This window comes from Myotis daubentonii, chromosome 6, assembly GCF_963259705.1.
Source record: "Myotis daubentonii chromosome 6, mMyoDau2.1, whole genome shotgun sequence".
Taxonomy (NCBI): Eukaryota; Metazoa; Chordata; class Mammalia; order Chiroptera; family Vespertilionidae; genus Myotis; species Myotis daubentonii.
The window spans coordinates 53,012,122-53,030,329 of record NC_081845.1 but is presented as its reverse complement, the minus strand read 5'-3'; the positions used below and the strand labels follow the sequence as shown (position 1 = coordinate 53,030,329).

Sequence of the window (18,208 nt, the reverse complement as noted above, 5' to 3'; positions counted from 1 at the left end):
GGATGGCGCTTGAATTTTTTTAGAACACATGTGATCTTAAAATCCAGCCACTTGCCCTGCTGCCCTGTCCGTAGAGCCATGAAGGGGAAGGCTCGCTCCCAAAAGCAGTGCTCGTGGTCTTCATTCCGTGTACCCCTGAGTCTGGGTTCTAGGAGACGGTGGGGTCAGTGGGTTCTTATCAGGTGCTGGGTAAGCAGAAGCTGTCTTGGCTATTGAGGAGGTCTCATGGGGAGCATGCACCCAGCATCTGAAACCTGAAAGCAGAGAAGTGCGTGGAGGAAGATCAGGGCTGCAGACAGCAGCAAGGGGCTGGGAGTCCCGGAGTGGAGCCTCCGTGGGTGAAAGAGATGCTTATCACTCAGGCCGACGCCCTCTAAAGAATATACGCTAGTCTGCCAGCTTTTAAATGCTCTTCCTTTTTACTTTCTCTGTCTTGTTTTGTAACCACGCAGACTGTGCTTAGAGTGTGATTTCTGTCCGCAGGCAGGCGACACCTGTTTGCACGTTGCCGCGCGCTATAATCACTTGTCCATCATTAAGCTCCTCCTCAGTGCTTTCTGTTCTGTCCATGAAAAGAACCAGGTCAGTGCATGTGCCCTCCCCATGGCTGCCCGGCCCCCTTCCCACAAGGCTAACTGACAGGTGTATGAGCACAGACGGGAGCAGGAGCTGCCGGGAGCCTCTCTCTGCCTGGCACCCGGCCAGTGCTGGCCTTCCAGTGGCCCTGGTGTATCTGGCCTCCTTATCATCCCAGTGCATACCACCACATTTGCGTATTGAACATCCCCTGGAGATCCCGGGGTGGGGTTTTGTTTTTAATGTGATTTAACAAAGGAAACCGGCAAGAATGTGGCTCAGTCAGATGCAAGGGAAAGGCATCTCGCGACTCGAGTTCTGTTCCTTGCGCTGCCACTTTACCGAGCTGATGGAGCTGCTGGTTTCTGTGAATTTGGGCACGTGACCTATCTCTGTGCCCTACAGGGGGGTTTTGAAATAAAGCTGTGATTATTACAGTGTTCCTGGAAATGTGCTTGACTTTCAGTAGTTATTTAGATTGTTTTTAAACAATTGATATTTATTGATACCTGAGCGATGCCCTGTTTGGCTTTTCTGAGTTTGGGTACATATATCTGAAATTTAAAACATAGATCGTTATTCAGATGGAATATACCCAGTTGTGGTGGTGTCTAACCCTGGCTGCACATAAGAATCAGCAGGAATTAAAAACACCAATGCTGAATTCCACCCCAGCTTAAATGTCCAGAATATCCAGGTAATGGGATTTTTAAAGAGCTCCTGGCCTGGGTGTGCAGATAGGACTGAGACCACTGAGCTGGCTCAATAGCCAAGTCATCATTCTACAGCCTCCCAGGGGATTCTCGTTCATCAGATTACCCTACACAGCCCCCACTAACCGGTGCTTCTCAGCCGTGGTGTGTGTTTCAGTCACCTGGGAGCTTTGAAAAATCACCAGGCCCAACACCCCCTCCCCCCGCCCGCCCCAGACCTTCCACCAGAATGTCTGGGGCGGGACCCAGGCATCAGTAGTTTTTAAAGCTCCCCGCCTGATTCCAGTGAGCAGCCAAGATTGGAAACCACGACTACACAGCTCCCCGCCCCCAGCACACAGCTAAGTGACTCAGCAATGAAATGAGTCCCCCAGCACACACTGGAGAAGGAGGCCATGGTGACTGAATGTTCATGCTGTCAGGAAAAACGCATCAGAGTGCTCCACCTGATCACCTGATGGCGGAGAACGAATTACTCTACTCCTCCCACGTTTGACTGGCTTATTTATATTATTCTGTCTGGAGTTAAAAAAAAAACCCCCAGCATCTGCATTTAGAATTGACTCACCACGCTGCATTTGTCCAAATCCTCCGTTCATAGTTGATTGTCTGAAAACATTTTTTTCTTTTGTAAAGAAAATATGAACTTACAGGCTATTTGGTGAGAAATTGGAAACAGCTGGTGTTCCGTGAACACTGGTTCTCAGCAAAGAGCACCGTGAGCCTGCAAGTGATTCCCAGCGGCCCCGCACATCCTCATTCTAGCACTCAGAAACCAAGGGTTCTCTGCTCTCTCCCCTGCCTGGGCAGTGGGACATGGCCCCCCTGCCGGCCCCTGGCTACCTGCCATCCTGCCTTAGTGTAGGATCCAGGTCTGACCATTCTCAACAACCCAGCCCAGCATTACTTTACCTGTGATTTCTGGCACCTCCAGTCAAAAGGGAGTGTGATCATTGTGCATAGCTCATTTAGTTCGACGAACTTTAGAGAGATCCACATAACACTTGAGCAAAGGCCGCCCTCTCAGTCAAATTGTAGATTGACTTTGAAAAGCCACCAGCAGGGCATGGGATGAAAGCTGGAGGGCTGTGGGCCATGACCAGATGGGGTTTAGCAAACTTTCTTCTGATTAATTTCAGGCCGGAGACACAGCGCTTCATGTTGCTGCTTCCCTAAATCATAAGAAGGTGGTTAAAATCTTACTGGAGGCGGGAGCAGATGTAACCATTGTTAATAATGTAAGTCGAGTTGCAGCAATGGTTTCTAAAGCCCTTTCCACCCCTTTGCAGAATGGGCATGTTGTTGCTACCTCACCTCCTACAGACTCCGAGGGCACATAGCCTCGCCAGCTTCACTCTGGAAGAATGTAGGGTTCCAAAAGCCATAACCCCTGGGGCCCTCCGGTGGACTTGGGAGCCTCTTGAGTTTAGCTGCCCCATGAGTTGACAAGCCCTGAGGACTCTTTAGATTCCTGGCTGACCTGAGCACACCCTGGCGTGAAAAGGTCAGGGATGTCTAAGTAAAGGGATGTTAACTGTTTACAGGTGTGGAACTCAAGAAACTGGCCATATGGTCATCAGATTAATTATCCTCACAACTTCTAATTCCTTTTTCTCCAAAATCACCTTATCTCACTCCTTTCTCAGTATCTCCCTCCCTCTGCCCTTCCTCTACCACCCTCCTCTCCTCTCTCCCAGATCCTGTAGCAGCCACCAGCTCAGGTGCCCGTTTTTCCAGGCTGCTCTGTGGTCTGTGCCCTCCTGAATCAGACTCGAGGGGCCAGAACAGTTGTGTGAGTGTCTGGAAGCCAAGGGGGTTGAAGCCGGTGAAGGCTCCTGTGGGTAGTTTCCCCTCCCTCCTCACAGTTCTGGTACCGTATGGGTGGTACCTTATGGTACCTCTCCCCTGATGCCGTGAACACCTTCCCCAGGCTTGGAATCCTACCGTTACCAACTCTCGGTGTTTGGCTTACCCGCCCTAGAGCCTCCATTATGGCCAGAGCTTCCTCATTTGTTTTCGAAATCCAGTTCCTGAGACTCTGGCTGGGCCCTCACCTGCCCGTCCTGGTGTCTTCTTTCCTGTTCTCCAGGGACATGTCATTGCTTGGCTGGATTTTATGATCCTTGGAGTTTCCTCAACTGAAATCTTCCACCTTGGCCCTGTCTGCTTTTCACCTTCAGAAAGCATTCCAAGGCGGGCAGTGCCCCTGACCCTTGCCTCCTGGAGCACTCACTGCCCATTGGGTCAGCACTTACCCTCTCTTGCTGCGGCCTCAGGTGGAACTTGGTTCCCGTGTTGGGAGGAGGCTCAAGAGCAGGGCCACGTCATATGTGTGTTTCGGTGCTGGTGTGACTGAGTGCAGGGTTGCTGTCCCAGGTGGGCTACATGCGTGCGGGGTTGGTGGCCAGTGCTCACTTGTCCTCCCCTGTGCCCTTCCTCAGGCAGGCCAGACCCCGCTGGAGACCGCCCGCTACCACAATAATCCGGAAGTTGCTCTTCTCCTCACTAAAGCTCCCCAGGTAGGACTTCCTGCATTTTCTGCTGTGTGGATTATGTGGGGCTACAAAGTCACTGGGAGTCTCTGGTTGCCATGTACTGAATGAAGCCAATTCAAACGGACTTAAACAGGGGCTCACTAACCAGGCCGTGGGAAACGTGGGGACCCAGGTGGGCCTCCAGGGTAACCGGCACCAGGACTTCAGGCCCGGCAGGCTGTTCTTCATGGATGGGCATGACTTTGTCTCCACTGGCTTCCTGGATTATAACTCCCTGGGCACTCAGCCAGGAAAAAGTTCAGTTTAAAACATCGCCGGAGAGCTTGGGGCAAGTAGCCTGAGCAAGTGTGGCAGGGGCTTTAGGAAGATGGCCACACCCATGGGACCATGTGGTCCAGGGGCGTTTTCTAGAGAGAAGTGGGAGGAGGGGCCCATTCTGAGCAGACGAAGCAGCAAATGTCTACTTAGAGCAGCGGTTCTCAACCTGTGGGTCGCGACCCCTTTGGCGGTCGAACGACCCTTTCACGGGTCGCCTAAGACCATCCTGCATATCAGATATTTACATTACGATTCATAACAGTAGCAACATTACAGTTATGAAGTAGCAACGAAAATAATTGTATGGTTGAGTCATAACATGAGGAACTGTATTTAAAGGGCCAGAAGGTTGACAACCACTGACTTAGAGGCAGTTAAGTACGGTATCATTTTCTTTTTATCAAAGAGTGGTATTTTAGTAATCAGTCAATTAAAAAAAAAGATGACATATCATTTGAGTTGAGGTTGAAATTATTTAAGTAATAAAGAAATTTTATAGCGATAATTTATAAGCGAGCCATAATTTCAGCACCCTGAAATAACTTTTGTTTCTTCATATTACCTTCCCCTGACACGTAATTTTTACATAATTGTGCCTACAATGTATGCGCCTTTTGTAGTGTGCCCTTCATTCTAACTGTAATAGGAAAATGCTCTGCAAGTCAGCACACTTATTCATCTTAATGGAGGCACAGTATTATTTTTTATTGCTGTCTCTGTTTTGTTAAACCATTTCCTTAACATAGGACATGTAGGCTATTTCCCAGTTGGAGCTATTCTGTGTTACAATATAGTAAACACTGATTTCCTTCCCACTGCATTCTGACTACTGCTGCAAGAAGGTACGTGTCAGGGAGCCAAGGAGGGCCTGGACACCAGCCGGCTGCCTCGTGGCTCAGTCCCAGCCAGCCCAGGGTTCCGCACGGCCCTGTTGCATTTAAGTTTTAAAAACATGCCTGGTAGAAGCAGCTTCTGGAATTGGCTAATGTTTTTGTCTTTTGCAAAGTGGATCACCCTCTTGTGGGTGGAGTTGGTCCTTCTCAGTGGTCCCTGGAGGTGCACAGAGCCCCAGGCAGGTGCAAGTCAGTGCTCCTTGCGAAAAGGCTGCGCTTCTCTCTAGTTATTTACAAAGAATTCGTCAGTGGAGTCAGTTCCTGAACCCTGGACTGATTCCACTGACTAAAAAGCACAAGGAGCTACGTGCTTTTCATCACAATTATCAGAACTCATCACAATTATCTGGCATTTCCGTGTTTGGCAATTTGATGGACAGCCAGCGTGTGGCTCAGCCACCTGAAGAGCATCAAGTATTGTGGGTGGCTGGTCCCAGGCACACAGAGACTGATGTGCCTTTGACCCAGCTGTTCGTCCAGAGCCCAAGGACCTTCACCCGCAGACAGTTTTCCTGTGCAGTTCTCCTTTAGTGTTTCCAGTTAAAAACGACTCATGCGCCCAGCCAGCGTGGCTCAATGGTTGAGTGTTGTCCTATGAACCAGGAGGTCACGGTTTGATTCCTGGTCAGGGCACATGCCCGGGTTGTAGGCTCGATCCCCAGTGTGAGGCATGCAGGAATATATTTACAAAACAAAACAAAAAAATGCCTTAAGCAAGTTTTTCCACGCCCACATTGAGTAGCATATAGGATGACATTTTTTGAAAGTTTATTTTATATAATTGTACATGCTAAACCCTATTCTCAACACAAAGAAGGAACTTTGGAATATGCATAAAATTATATGCCTGCTGTTCTGTTGTTACAGAAATAGCCTTCCTGTTTGTTTTGTCTGAAATAAGAAATCCCTGTGCCTTGGTGCCTTAGTCGGCCATGGATTTTGATGGTTCACAGCAGAACGAAGGATGTTTCTTTCCAAGCCTTTAGATCAATATTCCCTGATTTCTGTGAATTGGGAAAAGATTGATATTTCATTTGGTGGATACATGATTTTTCAATGGCTGTTAACATGGTCTATGGAGGGATTTTTTCTGGTGATTATTTTTAGCTTGGGTGACCTCTGAGGGTCACTTCTCATTTTTGATTGACATGGTTCAATAGTGCTTTTGAGAGTGAACTTCAGGCAGAACCTGGTACTGTATCCAGTGTCCATTAAATGAGTCGCTTCCTTTTTATCAGACTCGGCTTTTAATTAGTCTAAACAGCTTTGGAAATGGCTCAGGACAGTGGTTCTCAGACTTTTGGTTTAAGGACCCTTTTGAAATATTTTGGAGGCAACAAGGAGCTTTGTTTATGTAAATTTTATTCATCAGTAGTTATCATAATTCAAATTAAACTTGAGAAATATTAAAGGTGTTTATTAATTTACAAATTAGAAGTCTATTTTGTGTTAGTAGAAATAGCATTATCTTGTGAAAAAAATTTCTTTCAGAAAAATTGAGAAGAGCAGCATTGTTTTACATTTGTGCAGATCTCCTTACTGTCCATCTTACTTAGAAGGTAGCAGGTTCATTGATTTCTGCCCGCGGTCTGCTGCATGACCACATATGCAGCCCCTGGTAAATCCCTGTGCACCTGGAGAGAGTGAGAGTGAAAAGGGCCACATCGTCTTCATATTAGAAAAAGTTTTAATCCCATGGCCCAGGGGGTGCCTAGACTTTCAGAACTGCTGGCTCATCGGGTGAGAAGAGGGTTTAAAATGAGGTTTATCTGCAGGCAGATATTGTCAGGGGTTTTCCCTTTATGTGATACCCACTGCCCGTAAAGGTTCTTTTTGTTGTCATGGTGTCACTTGAACATATGAACAGAAGAAAGTCTGAAACTGAGATGAAAAATACTTTGGGGAACTTCAGAGAGCCCTTGTCTGTTTATATAAGAGAACAATAACATGTTTATTGCAGAAAGACAGTGTGACCTTGAAAAGTGTTTCCACCTTCTGGTCCTCCTTGGTGAAAGGAGGTGAACCCTGGAAGTGGGAGTAGGGGCTGGCGGAAGGGCGTGGGGCTGGGCCAGTGCTGGTCTCCATCTGTCCTCTGGTTAAGCATCCTCTGGGCGTGGAGGCAGCCGGCAGTGACAGGGTCCGAGGTGCGCCAGCCATCTCCTTGGTCTTGGTTAATCCCAGCAACTCTTCCTGTGTTTACGTTTGAGAAGATAGAGCGCAGAGGTGTCAGATAACTTGCCCAGAGACTCTCCAGCTGCTGGGTACCATCCCTGGGCCTGTCAGACTCCATGTACCTGCCTGTGTCCATTCCCCCTCTGAAAGGGGTCGACCAAATGCTTCCTTTTGGGGAAGAGGTTCCTGCCCCATGGTGGGTACCATGGGTCATAGATGTATCTCAATATTATTTAATCAAATACATGACTTGGATATGGTTTGACCAAGAGAAAATCTGATGGGTAGTTTGGGTCCAGTGTACCAAGCTAGTGAGTGAGGCTGTGCCGGCCTAGGACTGCTGCACTGCACAGTTCCAGGGGGCGCCACTCATATCCCCGTCTCTCGCCTGTGAGTGGTGCTCTCTGGAGGTTGGCAGTGCACAGCCTGCACACCGACGTGGTGGCCCTGGCCTGGCACACAAATGCCTGTTACTGTCATCGACTGGAAGCTGCTTGAGGGCAGGGACAGTGTCCAGCTCTGGGTCTGTAAAGCACCCAGCAGGAGGCATTGCAGGAGGTCTGAGGTGGTCGATGTGAACGCTTGGTCTCCCTGTTGGGCTGGAAGTTCCTGTAGTCAGAGCGCCAGGTCCCAGGAGAATCCTCTCTCGCCTGTTCTGCACCAGTTGTAACGATGCCTCTTGCCTCCTTCAGGTCTTGCGCTTCAGTCGTGGGCGAAGTCTGAGGAAAAAGAGAGAGAGGCTCAAGGAAGAGAGGAGAGCTCAGTCTGTGCCAAGAGATGAGGTGGCACAAAGCAAGGTGGGGGTAGCCCTCCCGCCCTCCCCAGCTCCAGCTGCTCTCGGGGTGGGAACTGCCGACCCCGGGTTCATCTGGCGGCTGCCATGTCCTCTGGTCTCTTCCTTTCGCTGGGGTCCCTCAGACTATTGCCAGTCTGTTTCCTTGGCTTCACGTCCTCCACTCCTCCTGGATTTCCTGCGTGTGTGCTGCCCATACTTCCCAGCATCGTCATATGCTGGTCACTAGCCCGTGTGTCTGTGGCCTTGCGCTACCCTGTGGCCAGCACTGCCTCTCTGTCACTGCGCCCGTAGTCGTGTGGAGCAGGGCTTTTCTGAGTGTGGGGCCTCCCCTCAGAGCCACTTGATCAGAAACTCTGGCTGGGGCCCAGCAATCTGTTTGAACAGTCCTCCCGGGGGCTCTGATGTGATCGCATTTTGAGAACCACTGGCAAAGGCTGCTTCCTCTCTGTCCGCTTAGGCAGTGGGCTGAGGCTGTGCAAATTAGAAAAAGATGCTCTCTGGGCAGCAGGGACGCAGATGGTGACTAGGGTCTGAGTTGGATTTCAGTTCCCAGTGCCCACTTACCCCCTTGCCAGGTGCCCGTGTGCAGCTCGCACTATTACACACAGCAGCCCTGGACTGGGCCACTCCCAGGAGGAAGTCTAGGAGAGAGAAAGAACTTGGGGCACACAAAGTTTTATACCAAGTACTCATTCTTCTCCTATTTTGGTTGTAAATATTACTTTATAAAGTTCTCACAAGGACCAGAAACATGTTTTTTCCATTTCAGAGGGCTCTCTCTGCTATGATTTGAGGATCCACGTGCAAAGAATGGGGGTGGTGTTTTGTTGAGATGTAAAAGAACAGAAACCTCCAATGCTGAGATTCTTGAAGTTCACGTTGAATCAGATCTGAGAGTGTTTAGTTTGACACCTAATAAATAAAGTAAAAGCCAAACGTTCAACTGCCTGGGGAAAGCGCACGTGGCCAGTTACGACCACCACGCAGTGCCCTGTGTCTGAAATTTGTCATCGGCAAAGGTTCCCATGGGTCCTGTGGTGGATGGAGTCTTGCAAACAGAATTTTACAGCATTATTGAAAAAGGCCAAGGGGGCGAGTAGAACCTGTGTCTGGGCTCTTTTTCTCTGTAGGGAAGTGTCTCGGCAGGAGACACCCCTAGCAGTGACCAGGCTGCACCCAGAAAAGAAGAGGCCAGAGAAGATTTCCTGTCGGCCTCCCCAGAGCCCCGAGCAAAGGACAACAGGAGGAGAAAGTCAAGGCCCAAGGTCAGGAGGCATGTGAAAGCCGCCCAGAGATGGCTGGGAGCCGGTGACAGAGGGCCCTGGGACAGCCTCATGCCCAACGGCCAAAAGGCGCCTTCCCTCGCTGGCTGGTTTGGAGCCAGAGCACAGACAGTAAATCTGGTTAGCGGCAGGCACAGGGTAGCTGGCTGATGCGTTTCTTTGGAATGTGGTGCTTGGAGTAGAACGCCACGGGATGAAGCCGGGAGGGGTTCTCTGCCCAAAAGTGGGTGAGACGGAGCCGCGAGCCAGGGGTCAGTCTTGCGGTTGTCACAGTGTTGAGGGTGCTGTCTCTTCCTCTCCCACAGGTGTCAGCATTTTCCGACCCCACCCCACCTGCAGACCAGCAGCCTGGACACCAGAAGAATTTACATGTTCATAATCACCCGAAAAAGAAGCCCAGGCATCGCTGTTCACCCCCACCCCCTCCCCATGAGTTCAGAGCGTACCAGCTCTACACGCTGTACCGGGGCAAGGACGGGAAAGTGATGCAGGTACCTGCCGGGCCCCGTCGGACGTGGGACCACGGCCTGCAGCAGGGTGCCTGTCGAGCACCATATCTGGGGGCTGATGTCCACTTTAGGCATTGGCTTACGTGGGTCTGAGCTTTAAGGAGAAGGCAGGTGGCCCGCCCCACCTAAACAGTGAGACCCTCCTGCTGCTTGGGCCCAGGCCGACAGGGGTGGTCACAGATCTTTCTGCGCGGTCCCTCGGTGACTAGATAATATTGAGGGCCCAGAGGATAAAAGCAGCCTGGGGCTCCGTTACCCCCTCTGATTCTTCCTGGGGCCTCCTGGACACAACACTGGGCCTGCGGGACCTTCCGCAGTAAGGACAGGGCTGAGCCTGTCTCCATCTCGGCACCCCCTGCTGTGCTGGCTGGCACATGATGGGCACTCAGAACTCAGTTTTGGAAGGATCCAAATGAGTTGGATCGATTCCTTTTTTGTTTCCCTCTTAGGCACCAATAAATGGCTGTCGATGTGAACCCCTAATCAACAAGCTGGAGAATCAGTTGGAGGCGACTGTAGAGGAGATCAAAGCGGAGCTGGGATCGGTTCAGGATAAGATGAATACGAAGCTGGGGCACATGGAGAGTAAGACCCAGCACCAGGTAAGCGAGCACCCGGCCTCCTTGTGCGCGGGGTTCTGGTGAAAACGTGATGGGAGACACCTGGGCAGACCTCCTGTTCTGCAAACTGCCCTGAGCATGTGGGTGGACTGACAGGAAGGGGCCTGCCTATGTGATTTTGTTGAAGCCTGCTTATTTAAACTTTTAAAGAACATGTTTATACTTCTGTTTATAAAAGTAATATATACCTGCTAGTGGCCTGGTGCACGAAATTTGTGCTCATTAAAAGGGAATTAATTAGAGGAAATATTTTAATATTGCTATTTGCCCTTTCTCTATAATAGAAGTGTCCGGCCGGCCCCACCCTCATTGGGCAACACCAAGACCCGTCCAGCAGGGTGGGGGCGTGGCCTCAGGGGGGCATAGCCTCAGGTCCCCTGGTCCCAGCGCTGGGGCGGGAGGTACGGCCTCATGTCCCTGGGCCCAGCGCTGGGGTGGGGACACGAGTCTCACACAAGTCCCCGACGCTGCAAGTCCCCATCCACCCACGCCTGCTGCATACGCAGCCTCCTGCTAATCGGTCATTACGCGTGAGGGTATCAAAACCATAAGCATATTAGCTCTTTATTATATAGATATCAGCCCAGGATCCAGTGAATCTTTTGTGCATTTGTGTTATCTCTGGGGTCTCTTTTACTGTAGAATAGTTCCTGATTCTTTTTTTCAGCTCCACCCTCCCCCTCCCCCACATAATATTAACTTTTTAAAGAGTTCAGGCCAATCTATAATAATAAAAGCGTAATATTCTAATTAGACCGGACAGCTGAACGACCTTCTGGATGTCATTCCGGACATCCTTCCGGACAAAGCCACGGCAGTGGGGGGCCGAGGCAGAGGTGGTTAGGGGCAATCAGGAGGCCGGCAAGTGGTTAGGGGCGAACAGGCAGGCAGGTGAGCAGTTAGGGGCGATCAGGAGGCCGGCAAGTGGTTAGGGGCGAACAGGCAGGCAGGTGAGCAGTTAGGGGCGATCAGGAGGCCGGCAAGTGGTTAGGGGCGAACAGGCAGGCAGGTGAGCAGTTAGGGGCAATCAGGAGGCCGGCAAGTGGTTAGGGGCGAACAGGCAGGCAGGTGAGCAGTTAGGGGCGATCAGGAGGCCGGCAAGTGGTTAGGGGCGAACAGGCAGGCAGGTGAGCAGTTAGGGGCAATCAGGAGGCCGGCAAGTGGTTAGGGGCGAACAGGCAGGCAGGTGAGCAGTTAGGGGCAATCAGGAGGCCGGCAAGTGGTTAGGGGCGAACAGGCAGGCAGGTGAGCAGTTAGGGGCAATCAGGAGGCCGGCAAGTGGTTAGGGGCGAACAGGCAGGCAGGTGAGCGGTTAGGGGCAATCAGGCAGACAGGCAAGTGGATGGGGCAAGCAGGCAGGCAGGTGAGCGGTTAGGAGCCAGCGGTCCCAGATTGCAAGAGGGATGTACGACTGCCAGTTTAGGCCCGATCCCACAGGGTCCTGGATTGCGAGAGGGTGCAGGCCGGGCTGAGGAACCACACACCCCCACCGCCCCATGCACAGATTTCGTGCACCGGGCCTCTGGTCCTATATAATATCCTATATACTAAAAGCCCAATATGCTAAGTGTCTGGTCGGCCTGTCAGCCATTCAGCCAATCAAAGTGTAATATGCTAATGAATGCTAAGGCTGCTCAGCCACTCTCTATGACATGCACTGACCACCAGGGGGCAGACAGTCAACCGGTAGGTTAGCTTGCTGCTGGGGTCTGGCCAATTGGGCCGGACACGCCCTGGAGCCCTCCCTCAGCCCCTCCCCAGCCCCGATTGTGCACCGGTGGGGTCCCTTGGCCTGGCCTGTGCCCTCTTGCAATCCAGGACCCCTCGGGGGATGTCTGAGAGCCAGTTTTGGCCTGATCCCATAGGCCAGGCTGAAGGACCCTACCCTGTCAAAGAAGGGAAGGTTCAGCCGTCCTGGCCCCTAGGGCCCTGTGGGAAGTGTCAGGATGAAGAGGGGACCCAGAGGGTATGTGATTGAGAGGTGGTGACAGTCATTTCTTCTCTGATCAGTCCCATTGAACTCCCTCCACAGCCTTCCTCATGCTCACTTTGGCCATATTTAGTGAAGCACCAGGAGGATTTGTGCACTGGCTGGATAAATGCCCTGAGCACCCAGCTGCTTTCACTGCCTCTTAGGCAGCCACTACCATTTCAAAGGGGGAGAATAGCCCTCGCTGGGCTGACTTGGTGGATAGAGCATCGGCCTGCGGACTGAAGGGTCCCAGGTTCGATTCAAGTCAAGGGCACATGCCTGGGTGCGGGCTCCATCCCCATATGGGGCTTGCTGGAGGCAGCCAATCAATGATTCCCTCTCTCATCATTGATGTTTCTATCTCTCCCTCTCCCTTCCTCTCTGAAATAAATAAAAATATATTTTTAAAAAATAAAAGGGGGAGAATAGCTCCATACTTTAAGAAATAGTTTTTCTTTTCAGTCATAGTCACAGAAAAACTGTTCTGAGACCTATAGAAATTCTTTTACCTGCAAGGTCTTTATTGGCTTAAATTTTATAATTACTGTATATTCATAATCTCTTAAACCCCTTAGGGACTTTAACAAGTGAGAAAAAGAAACATTGGCTACATGGAATCCTGATTGGAATTCTGAAAAATGAGAGTTCCGTGAATACTGCTTGAAAATGGCATAGAATGAGGGTGGAGGTTTGCTTGCCTTCTGTCTGGTCCCTGTTTGGTACCCCAGGTCCCCTCCTCGGGGGTCCATCCTTAGGTCATCTCAGCCATGCACTCTGCCCATTGAATCCTAGATGCGTGTTCTGGACAAGCTGATGGTCGAGCGACTCTCAGCCGAGAGGACAGAGTGCCTGAGCCGCCTGCAGCAGCACTCGGACACAGAGAAGCTTGAGGGCGAGAAACGCCAGGTGAAAACCAGTACCTGTCAGTCCTTACCTGGTGGTTTACCACACTTCTCCTTGGAATTAAAAGACGGAGGCCTATCATTGAAAGCTCAGAGGCTGGGGTCCCCTAAAAGGGTTTGCAGCACATAGCACGTCATTTGCATCACTTTGCGATGAAGTCAATAGGAAGGGACCTGCCGTTTAGTTCGTGTTTGTTGCTGAATATGCCGGCAACAGGTGGGGACTGAAAAGTTCCTAGAGCAAGCTGGGGGAACTGTGACGTCTGCCCCGAAGCATGTCTGTGTGTGGTGTGTTCATTGGGCCATTCCTCTATTGAACAAGATCGGGTTCCTGCCCTCGAGCGTGTGGTCTGCTCGGGACAATAGACCTAAAATGAGCACTTGTGGTGTCTGAGATCCCGTGCTCCTAAGCAGGCAGAACTGCTTAGTTGGGAAGACGTGGGAAGCTTTGGGTGTTTGAGTTGAAGGTGGCTCTAAGTCACTTAATGAGGATTATAGACACTGTCAGCCTGGGTGTTGGGTGAATCCTGGTCTATAGAGGGCAAGCAAAGAGGTTGTGTGTGGCCTGTGGGAGGGGGGTTATCCACAGGGTTGAGGCTTGTCAAGATGGTATTCCCAACTATTATAGTTTAAAAGTCCATTCTTGATGCTTTATTCATTAACCATGGATTAAATTCACCTGGGTATTTTGTGGGTGCTTTTCAGATGTCCTTGGTGGATGAATTAAAAACCTGGTGCATGTTGAAGATTCAGAATCTGGAACTGAAGCTTTCAGGAGACTCTAGGGCTAAATCCACGCCATCTACGTGTGAGTCCTCCACAGGTAACCCTCATGCAGAGAGAGAACCCTTCCACCCAAAGGTGATGAAAACCCCTAAATCTTGTTCTCTCCTGCATCCTAAGGCGGCCCATAGGATAGGGCTGCGGAAAACTGGATTGCAGAGCAACCTGTAGGGGCAAGGACAGGCTTTCTCACTGCTGTATACCAGGTCCTGTGCAGCAGTGAAGCTCTCTCATCTAAGTGGTCAGCATACGGGAATGAAGGAATAAAAGAATTATTTTGATCATTGATAGCAAGTGCTTCAGGTACAGTGTTGATGGTGTAGAATGGACCCCGTCCTGAGGGATGATGAATGGACATCTGTCTCCTCAGCAGCTGCCCTGGTACCTCTTCCCCCTCTTCTCCTTTGTGATTGGCCTTTTACCTTCATCCAACTCTGAAACCTCGTTGAGTGCACATCATGTATTAAAGCTGCCTCAGGTGCTAGGTCAGAGATGCTTCTGCACAGCATCGTTACATTGGCCACAGAGATTACCCACAGTGATAGCTTTAAGGACATTCAGAGACTTAGAAATTAGGCTTCCAGGGGGGTTTTGGTATGTTGAGTGTCTTATGTTACCACAGGCCATCTCTGGGACTGTGGTTTTATCTTCTTTATGCTCATGACAATGGCGAAAACTCTTGGCAGATTTTTCATGCGAGGACTAGTTCTGGAGCTTGGTGTGGAGCTCTGAGAACGGGGGATGGGACCGCCTTTCCCAATTGGAGCTTCGCTCAGGGAACCAGTTCCTGGGGCTGTGGTGTGGAAAGGGATACTCATTCTCATTGGTAAATGCCCAGGTATGTTTTGAGACACTTGGTGAGCTGTGCCATCCTTGGCCATCAGGAAATGGTGCCCGGAGCCTTCCAGAGCGGGTTGAGACAGGCTAAAGGAAAGGCCAGCACCTTTTTTGGCTTAGGTGCCACCAGCATGGCTAACACAGTATCCATGAAAGGCTTAACAAGCCAGATGGTCATCAGGAGAGAAGTGGCAGGAAGGCAGAGCAGCAGCTGCACGCTGGTTGGGGAGTGGGAAGGCTGGTGGTCTGCAGGGCTCTCAGGGCTCCCAAAGCCAACCTACAGCCATGTGACTGTGCCTGTGGCTTCGCTCTGACTTGTGTTTTCCTTCCCAAACCAGCTGTGGATCCATCAGTGGTGACGGCAGGTCCAGTCGCAGCTTCTGACACTTCCCCTCGGGTGGTCAGGCCCAAGGAAAAGGGACTCGGCTCCACGGCCGCCCACAGGCTCCAGCAGGAGCTGTCCTCCTCCGACTGCACAGGCTCCCGACTGAGGAGCGTCAAGGTCCAGACAGCCTTGCTGCCCTTAAAAGAGGCAGCCAGATGCGATCAGCAGGCCGGGCCCTGCGTCCACAGAGGCACCCAAACCAAGAAGTCTGGGAAAAGTGGGCAGACGAGGCATCGAGCCCAGCCACCAGCACCCAGCACCACCTGCGGGCAGCCACCACCAGCTACAGGCAGCGAGCAGACTGCCTCTCACATTCGAGACACCTCCCAAGCTCTGGAGATCACCCAGTATTTTTTTGAGGCTGTTGCTACCCAGATGGAGAAGTGGTATGAAAGAAAGATTGAAGAAGCACGAAGCCAAGCCAGTCAGAAAGCCCAGCAAGACAAGGCCACCCTGAAGGAACATATCAAAAGTTTAGAAGAGGAACTTGCTAAACTAAGGACGAAGGTGCAGAAGGAAAATTAGGGCCTGGGAAGTGTGGCTCAAGAAAGGATCCTTGAGGATTTCTGGTATAGCAACTGCAGAATAGCTGTGCCCCAAGTGTCAATTAGAGTGCACATAGCAGACTTGCCTTTAAAAAACATCACTAGTTTCTAAAATGTGCCAGACACACACGTTTCCTATGCCCTGAAGTTATGAAGACGACAACAATTAAACTGAAACCAGGGAAAGCTTGTTTAGTTTCAGGTTTCATTACAAACTTAAAACCTCAGCCCAGGTTCATCTGAAGTTCAAAAGCTCAGATTAAGCAAACCACCTAGATACTCAATGATGTGTAAACCTAAACCCTAAAATTCAGGATGTACAAAATAATAAAAATCAAAAGCAAGAAAAAAAAAGTTAATCCCTCGTGAACTTAAATCAAGTCATCATTCATGTAAACACACCTGCTGTGCCTAGACAAGAGTGTCTTTCCGTAAGAGCTGTAACAGCGATGCGCTAACGCCTCCCTCAAATGCAGAATTCTCAGAGTGCTGACACTCTAACCAGGTGAAAATTTATCACACAGAGTCTGAGGAGAAAGAGATTTTCATAATGTCACAAGATCCAGTATAACTTAAAAGAAAATGTTTTAAAAAGCCAGAGTGTGTTTAAAAAATGAGTCATTGGATAATAGCACTGGAATGTTTGTTAATAATGAGCACAGATGAGAAAGATTCAAACCATTTGATCACAGTTTCTATATTTCCAGCCAAAATATAGAAATACTATATTTTCTGTTAATCCTTGTGATTTTTAAAGCAGATTAATGGGGGGGGGGGGAGTCACATAGCAATTACCTGAAACTTCAATAACCTATTGATAATCAAACCCATTTACCTTAGAGTACCTTCCTGAATTTGAGTTTATGCATCTGTATTTTATAAAGAAACGAGGCTATTTCTTGAAAGTATTTCATTTTTAATTGAGTTCTGTCATTAAAACACCCCAAATGCTTTTGCACTGCTTCGCAGTGACTGTGCTGAGTCAGACCCCGGCATTCTCCAGCCGCCGGGGCCCTGAGGGTTTTGCTCTGCTCTATAGAATATACAAAGTTACAAAAGTAGCTCCGTGTGTTGAATCTTTCAATTTAATCATCTTCAGACTTCTTGTCCCTTGGAATGTGGGATTATATTCATCTCCTCAAAATTCCATGTATGCATAGAAACCTCAGTTCTATTTCTATAAACACAGGAACTGAGTAACTATTGTCTGTAATTTTGAATAAAATGTTGCTTATTGAGCCAAAGAGAAAAGAATGACTTCTTGACATGGAAATACTCAGAAAAAACAAGGTATGTTTTTAGCCCCTTTGTGGGGTTTTTGCCTGCCACACTCGCCGTTGTTTTTGTTTTTCTTAATAGTGACAGTGTGGATATAAACAGTCCTCATAAATGTAGACGAATGGCAGCTTGACCGAGCCTGGGTAGGGAATTCATGTGATGCTCTCAAGCTTCTTTTCACGCTCCTGAGCTTGTCTTGTTCCTCAGCTGCTGTGGGGGCAGACGGTCTTCCCAGGGACGCTCTGGATTGCTCTCTCTCTTCGAGTTCTTGGTGCAGAATCACAGCGCTGGGTGGTGGCACTAGGTAGCACCTTCGGACCACAGCCTGCTTTGGTGGGAAGTATTTTGATTACGTACCTCCTGCCCACCAGGAGCAGGCAGCTGCTTCTTGTGAGCTGGCTATTTCCATCCAAGCCGCAGTTAGGGACGAGACCAGGGAGGAATGAGAAAGGTCAAATGTACCTCATCTGCAGAGGACACAGATCTTGTTTCTCAAAGATGGGAAAACCTGTAATAGAGGCTGGGAGACGGAACAGGCCATCAGCCTCCTAACCCAGAGATAGATGGCAGCCTCTCAAGACAAAGCAGTAGCTCTGATCACACCTGCGTTTGGTCTGTTTTTGTTCCTTATTGTCAAAAAACTCAGCTGTGGGTCCGATGTGGTTTTTCTTATTTTTACCTTGTGCTATCTACTAAAATGAGCAAATGCCACAACAGTACTTTTCCAGAGAAGCAGAACTATTAACTATTTATAGCTGGTCATGTAGGTCGTGTTTCAGACTGAGGCTGGAACCTTCAGTGGCTGTGGGGAAAGTGATGTAAAATACATAAAAGTTATGCAGTGTTGCTATTTTTTGCTGTTGTTAGTGCATTATTGCATTTGAGTGTAGTAATATTTGTGATAGACTGAATATCGGTTCTAATCTTACCTTTGACTTTGGGAGCCCAAAATAAAGGAAGTGATCTTTTCATGTTATACCCTCTTTTTTCAGTCAAGCATTGATGCTTGAGAGATATGTGGTCTTCTATTTAACATTTTTATCACCTTGAATTTCTGTTACTTCCAAGCATGAGACTTGGTTCTCAACACTATGGATACGAAACTCCTTATTTAAAACATGAAAGTGTGAA

The 18,208-nt window shown here is 49.6% G+C and overlaps 1 protein-coding gene across 11 annotated transcripts in view; it reads left to right on the top strand.

Moving 5' to 3' along the window:
* Positions 1-18,015, top strand: part of ANKRD6 (ankyrin repeat domain 6) — a 155,596-nt gene extending 137,581 nt beyond the window's left edge. For 4 of the 11 annotated variants that reach the window (XM_059700965.1, XM_059700964.1, XM_059700966.1 and 1 more), the window contains exons 7-16: positions 484-582; positions 2,429-2,527; positions 3,731-3,808; positions 7,860-7,964; positions 9,094-9,228; positions 9,552-9,737; positions 10,205-10,357; positions 13,140-13,253; positions 13,955-14,072; positions 15,208-18,015. In XM_059700965.1, coding sequence (XP_059556948.1) covers positions 484-582; positions 2,429-2,527; positions 3,731-3,808; positions 7,860-7,964; positions 9,094-9,228; positions 9,552-9,737; positions 10,205-10,357; positions 13,140-13,253; positions 13,955-14,072; positions 15,208-15,779 — 1,659 coding nt within the window. In that variant the 3' untranslated portion in view covers positions 15,780-18,015. The remainder of the gene's footprint in view (positions 1-483; positions 583-2,428; positions 2,528-3,730; positions 3,809-7,859; positions 7,965-9,093; positions 9,229-9,551; positions 9,738-10,204; positions 10,358-13,139; positions 13,254-13,954; positions 14,073-15,207) is intronic. The other 7 variants (XM_059700971.1, XM_059700970.1, XM_059700969.1 and 4 more) reach the window with 5 other exon arrangements.
* Positions 18,016-18,208: the final 193 nt, after the last annotated feature.